Below are 7,397 nucleotides of genomic sequence, written 5' to 3' on the forward strand. Positions count from 1 at the left end.
TATCCAACCGAACTAGACCCGTTATAGCTTATGTTGTAGGGAGACTGAGCCGGTATACCAACAAACCTACCAAAGATCACTGGATTACCTTAGAGAGAGTATTCAAATACTTAAAAGGCACAGTTGACTAATGCTTGACTTACATTGGGTATCTTGATGCTATAGAAAGGTATAGTGACACTAACTGGGTCACGAATTCTAACAGTGTAAAGTCTACATCTGGATATGTTTTTCTCTTTGGTGGTGGTGTTGCTGTATCCTGGAAATCCTTTAAGCAAATAGTAATTGCCAAGAGCACCATGGAGTCTGAATTGATTGCTCTTGATACAACTTGTACTGAAGCAGAATGGTTAAAAGATCTACTTTCTGAACTTCCTTTGGTCCCTAAGCCCTCTCCTCCAATTTACATTCATTCTGATTCTAGATCCATCATAGAGCTTCTAAAGTAAGTACATGTAAATAAAAACTGAACAAACACATTCAAATAAGATATAAATCTGTACAACACATGCTAGGCAAGGTTATGATTTTAGACTTTGTATAGTCTGAAAAGAATCTTGATGACCCTTTGACTAAGGATTTATCCAGGAGTGTGGTTCTGGATTCATCGATGGAGATGGGGTTAAGCCCATAAGTGAGGTCACCGATAGTGGTAACCCAACCTTTATTTGGAGACTTAATCTCAATGTAGATTCAATGTGGTAGAAACAAGCTAGACTAGTAACACTCGTGTGGAGCATTGACTCAAATATATTAATATATTATTATGTAGTATTTGCTACTACCCCTTCTCTATGGTGACGATGCTCTTATGATACAGCTGGTAAGGTTGAGTTTTACTCTTAATAAGTCTAACATGGGTATTACGAAGGGTATGATATCAAGCTGTAGTACCCTTAGAGGACTTATCTATGTGACGGGGCTAACCCCTAGAAACTCTCATGAGTCGGTTATTGTGAGCATTGCCTTTAACCCTCAACCCGCTTTGCTCAATAGATGAAGACGTATTGTGTATGTTTTCATCAATACCTGGTACAAGGGGCCTAATTCAAGGTCAAGTCCATTATGTCCCTCAGGTTGCGATGAACTCACTAAGAAAATGTTCAATGTCGAAATCTACCTCTCCCGAATTCACGATACGAAAGGTTGCCTAACCTATATTTGTTTTGTGATTTATTAATTTTTGAGTTTTCAGTCAAATATTGCTTTTTGGAGGGACTATTGGCTATGTTGTTAGAGGAAAGGCAATTTTACATTCATGAATAGTCCCACATGGACTAATGTAATGAATAGTAAGAGGTTTAAATTGCTTCTCCACTCATTGTGCTTTGAGGATCCCTATGAAGAGGGTGTATTGGGCATTGTATTATTTAGGCTTTGCATAACATACATGCGCGCCCATGCCACGACTCGATGTGCGCGCACGTTTTTCATGTGGATATGTGGTTGTAATGGCTGTCGTGATCTGCATAACGGCTATTTTGAGAGCACGTTTTGGAAAAACATGCATAACAACTCCGTTCATTCAGCGGGGGTTACATCTCTCCACCCCTATATAAACAGCCCAAGACCCTATTCAAAGATACAACAACGAAAACAAAAGTTCTCTTCTCTTTTCTCAAAGCCAAAGCTTTCTTATTTTCTTCCTCTCTCAAAATTCCTCGGTTATTGTTACTTTTATTTGGGCAACTCTCTTCATATGAGCAGAAGCTCTGCACTTTCGCCTGAGTTCAGAGGTCGGTTGATTCCGGGGGGTTTTTACCGCTAGGAGAGAGAGGATCATCTGCGCCAGGGCGATAGGCGGGTCCTTAATCTTCTAGGGCAGTGTTTACACGGCTGCTCCAGATCAGGCCAGATTTTCTTGTTACTTTTATTTTTCGGAGTTTTGCATGCTATAATTTAATATTGTTTGATTGTTATCTAACAAGCTTTTGATACTTTCAATTTCTAATAATTTCAGTCTTAGTAGATGCCTATTATGTTGTTTTATTTAAAAGAGGATTGTAAACAATAGAGGTATTGCTTTCTGATCAAATAATACTTTCCTCTTTCATTATTCTTGGTGAGCCTCTTGATGAATCCAAAGATGGCGCGGCATCAGATTTTCAAAGCTATACTTGAAGATGATTCTAGGATTTATCTTTCCGAATCCTAAAACGATTAGAGAATGTAGGAACAAACTAGTGGCATTTAAATTGGGCATCAGGGCCAAAATCAATACAACAGAAAATGAAAGAATCTGAAAAAATCTTCTCTTTCAAAATCACAGACAGCTTGTATTTTTTGCCCCCACGTTTAATTTGCTTTGAATTATATACAACCTGTAACCTGTCCTCTATTAACACCGATCAACATCTCTCCATTCAAGGTACACTAAGCCAGCAAGATAATGAGTATAGGCCCCTGCAATGACAAGAACATGAAACAACTGATGACTATTACCCACAAGATCAAACTTCCCCGGCTTCCATCTCTCAGGAACCCTCGTCACGTAAGCAACAATGCCAAGCCCATAAAAGACACCCATAAGAAACTCGTATCCTGTTGACAGTATCGCCTCTGGTCGATCACTGAACACAACAAGCTTGTGCACTATCGGAACTAAACCTGAAATCCCCATACAGAAGAAGAGCGAGGCCCTCACTGTTCGAAACTCAGCAGTCTGGAACACTGGCACAAAAGAGACAAGGACAGAGGCTACTCCAAAGGTAGTTATAAAGCAGATATATAGGTTAGAGATGAAAGGATCACATATGAAGGAATAATAGACTAAAGGGTAGAAGGACGTGACGATGAGAGTGGATATTCCGGTGTAATCAAGACGAAGCATTAGGTAGGAGGTTCTTTCGGAGTGACAGGAGGTGAGGTGGCAGACGCTGCTCGCCAGGAGGCAGAACATGGCTCCACATAGGAAGGCGAAGAAAGGCCAGCGAGTGATTGGCGTTGAAATCAATGGTGATATCGCGTTGGACTCTTCGTCTTTGATGCTCTCCTGAAGTTACAATGGAATATGCATATAAGTTTGCATCGGTTATTTCATGAAAATGATATGAGACTATAATCCTCAAATATGGTATGATAGTAACCCAGGTTTAAAACTCACTTTTCACACATTTAAAGCAGATTAGGGGGCAGAGAGAGAGAGAGAGAGAGATGTTTATGCGTAAACCAGTTTAGGTTTTAATTCGTGAAAAAAAAATTTCAACTTGCAAAGGCACATTAGAGAACAAAATAATAGCCATCAATACTCATCATAATTTCCCAATATTGTTGTATTTAAGTGAGGATTTAAGGATTTTTTTCGACCAAAGTACATGGGTCACTGATGTTGTTGGCATTGACAGAACTCTTTGGACAGTTGATCAGAATTTGTGGAATTTTCCAAGCTGATAATTTTTGAAGTATGCCTTCCACAGAGGATACAAAGTCCTTTAACTCATCTCCTGACAGAGTTGCAGGATGACAACTTTAAGACAAAGAATGTTGAATTGATGAGCTTACTTCTCTCGGTATCATCATTGCAGTGATCACAGTCAGAACTAGAAATATGAGGAATCCAATCAGGTGCCTGAGAAATCAGAAAATTTTGAAATATTTTCAGAGGTATTGTAATTGATAAACAGAATCAAAGATGAAAGACTAAGAAATATAAGTCTTACGTCCAAACGTTAAGAGTCTCGTTGTGAACAGAGAACATACTGAGGACAGTCTCCTTCAATGGCCATTCGCATCTATAGCAGCTCACTATGAACTCATTGTCCTTCAAATAATCTGGCAAAGAATCATAATCAACAAGAACACACTTCGGTTCCTCGCACATTTTCTTCGCAATTTCTTCACTGCCTTCCCTGCAGTTTCTCTGAATCGAGCAAGTCTCGTCAAATGCAAGAGATGACAACAACATGGCCTTCTTAGTTATGTCTCGCTGCAAAGAAAAAGGATGCAGAGAGATACAATGCTAAATGGTTCACCGATTTCACAAGCTAACTGAATCTCCATTGAATTTCTGGTTGAAGTAGGATTTTCGACATTTAATAGATAAGCTGATATTGGTGGGAATGGTTAGGGGATAATGACATCTTACTCCCTATGTGTCTCTTGTTTCTTTCTTGTGGGCTTCAATTTAGTGGGGGTTCATTGCTTGTTAGGAAAGAGAAAGTCAAGGAATTGGAATCCTTTGAGTAATATTCCAATCATGAATCCGGATTCTTTCAGCATAAAATAAAACTAGTATTCATCCCGTGCTAAGCACGACATCCTTACAGATTATTTTTGTGCGTAATTTTTCCTCATCTCATTTTTTTATTTTGTCAAGATAAATTTATCTTAAACATACTTGAAGTCTATCATATGTAACTAATGAGGATATTGTTTTGTCACGATAAATTTATCTTAAGCATAGTTGAAGTCCATCATATATAACCAATGAGGATATGCAGATGGGTATTTGTTTGAAATTCATCATATACTTGAAGTCCATATTTAAACATAGAAAAATAGATAATTAAAACTCTTAACACAGATAGTTAAATCTCTTGCTTAACCCTTTAAGTAATGTATATAGTTGTGAAGTTCAACATTATGGATCTGTTAATTATTTAACTTGGCATTTAACCTAACAACTGTGATATATTATCTGATATATGCTTCTGTAAACATATATAAATTTTTGAATAAAACATCAAATGTTTTACATATACAGATAAAAAAGATCAAATTCTGTAAACATATATAAATTTTTGAATAAAACATCAAATGTTTTACATATACAGATAAAAAAGATCAAATCTATTGTAATTACATTTAACAAAAGTATCAACATCAAATGTTTTACATATACAGATAAAAAAGATCAAATCTATTGTAATTACATTTAACAAAAGTATCGAAATTAAGTTTCAATATACATCTTAAACTTTTGCATAATTACAACTACATAATATTGATTAATGATGAAAAGGGCCAATTGCACTTAATTACTCTACAGCATCAACACTTAAATTTGATATCTTGAAGTTCAAGTTTGCCCTAATAATATCATACAGTTTCATGAATTTTATCTTTAATATCCTCAGTTATAACACCGTTTAAACTTTTGTTTAAAAGGCCTCACATTTGGACCTCGACATCCCCAAAATTCCATCCATGTCCCTATCTTCCTTCTTCAGTCAACTAAAAACACTAAAATTTGGCATTGAATTGTAACAAAAATAACCCTGCTTAACAATTTTAACAATAAAATTCGATGTGAACACCCTAAACTGAAAGCAAGAATGGACACGAAATGTTTTCTGGGAAAAATTATCAGCAAAACCCACACGCAGAATTAGCAGCCACCTACAACAATCAATATATATAGCAATATAACAACATAATATTAGCAGCTTTACATCAAAAGTGTAGTACAACTTCCAGCTATCTATTTGTATTTAGATTTACAAATATATAATACTACAAATACATGTAAATTCTGCAAATTTAAACCAGCAAGAACTTGAGATTTTGCTGATATGCTGATTCTCTTTCAGCAGCATACTTCTGTTTTTTTTTTGTTTCCAAATTAAATTTTCTACAAACATAAGCATTTTATTTCCTAGAGACTTCAACAAAGCCCATGGAGAACATCAAGTGCAGCTTGGAGGATTTGTATATTTGTAAACAGCTGAAGGTGGTTCTTTGACGTCAGGAATGCTCTTCGGATCTACTAACCTCACATCCCCTGGACCGAAGAACATTTCATTATGCCTGCATGAATTGAAAAGATTCGCATTAAGTGATCGATCCGGCTCTAAAAAATTGAGATTTCAGTGCTAGGAAAGGGTGAAAAGATAATTAACCTTTTTTAGGCTTCATGTAGATGGGAAGAAGAAGAAATAAGAGTAGAACCTAATGCAATGATATCCAACTTTCAACAATATATAGTGTCACGAATTAGCCATGAAGACCATGACAATGCCACCGATGACCATATAGATGACGGTACAAGAATAACAATGACAAAGCCTTTATCCTAAAATTTTAGGGCGGGTACATGATTCCTCTTCCACTCGGTGCTATTAAGGGATATCCCCTCGACTGAGTTACTCGGTAAATATCCTTACTGACAGCTTCTAACCAGGTTCTCTTAGGCCTCAAGCTTACCTCTGGTCTTCCTTTCACCGTTGTGATCTTAACGCTTCTTCTAATCGGGCATCGATGACCTCCACCACATATGACTGATCCATCTCCAACAATTCTCCATTTTATCATCAATAGAAACAATTTTTAACCTCTTAATGAATTTTTTATAATATCTCTTCGTGTATATCCCCTCGTCCATTGTAACATTCTTATTTTTTCTAAACGCCATATTGACGATGGTCTATAATCATAATGATAACAACAAATCGGTTTGAATAGCATTGAAGTTTAAGTTCATAAAGGAGTTAGCTCTACATGTCCACCAAAGCGGGTTGGAGTTGAGCTAACCCCACCAAAAAGGTACCTCAGACTCAAATACAGGAAGTAAATTGTCAAATACTAATTCTGCAATGAGAGGTAAAAGACGTTATTGGGTGGGAGGTAGCTCAATGAGGAAACACATTCAAATAGGTAAAAAGGGAAGCCATGTTTTAAATAAAAGACCAGATTAGACATGTAACATGCTAACTTTGTAGCATCACAACTTCTCAACAGAAAACCAAGGGTGTAAGAGATGAAATTACCTGCGTTGATCGAGTCCTATTAAACCAGCTTGTAGAACTATCAAATTATCTGAATCTGGCGAAACAATAATCACAGTATCTCCCGCATATTGTGTCTCTAATATAGAAATGAGTTGTGTCACCCTTACAAACACATCAGCAACACTCTCGTTGGGTGCTCCATCATCAATAGGAGGTGGTTTGATGTTTGGAGAAAGACTATTTGATGAGTAAACCTGAAATTACTAATTCACACAAAAAATAAGTTAAAAGTATCAAATAGAAATTAGTAATTATGTTGCTAAGGAAAAAGATTAATAATGACAGAACAATAGTCGTCAGAACTTCATGCATCGTTTCATCTCAAGTTTGCAAATGTTTCTTCATCATTAACTTGTACTTTGTTTAGCAATGGACCCAGTTCACATCATATATCCTGTCTTTATACTCCACAGTTCGTAGTAGTTTAAGATCTATCATTAACATTGTCTTGGTTTCTTTATAATTGCGCACAAATATGTCTGAAACGTATTATATTGAAAGAATATGCAAGTTGAATAAATGCATTAGGGAAAATATACATACAGAAGTGAAATCATCATGTCGCCCTGATGTTTTGACATTAGCATATCTGAAATCAAACAATGATGTTTTAATTTAAGAGATGTTGACAGATAATAATCTTTAAAAGCAAGTTAAATAAAAAACAAACTT

At 36.2% G+C, this 7,397-nt stretch overlaps 1 protein-coding gene across 1 annotated transcript; it reads right to left on the reverse strand.

Annotated features, from left to right (window-relative positions):
- On the reverse strand, positions 2,251-3,987 carry LOC109822982 (heptahelical transmembrane protein 5-like). Its single transcript, XM_020389283.1, has 3 exons — positions 3,660-3,987; positions 3,502-3,568; positions 2,251-2,992 (listed from the first exon to the last, which is right to left on the reverse strand). Exons 1-3 carry the CDS (start codon positions 3,902-3,904, stop codon positions 2,339-2,341), a joined length of 966 nt encoding a protein of 321 aa, XP_020244872.1. The 5' UTR covers positions 3,905-3,987; the 3' UTR covers positions 2,251-2,338.

This window comes from Asparagus officinalis, chromosome 8 (assembly GCF_001876935.1).
Source record: "Asparagus officinalis chromosome 8, Aspof.V1, whole genome shotgun sequence".
NCBI classification, from domain to species: Eukaryota; Viridiplantae; Streptophyta; class Magnoliopsida; order Asparagales; family Asparagaceae; genus Asparagus; species Asparagus officinalis.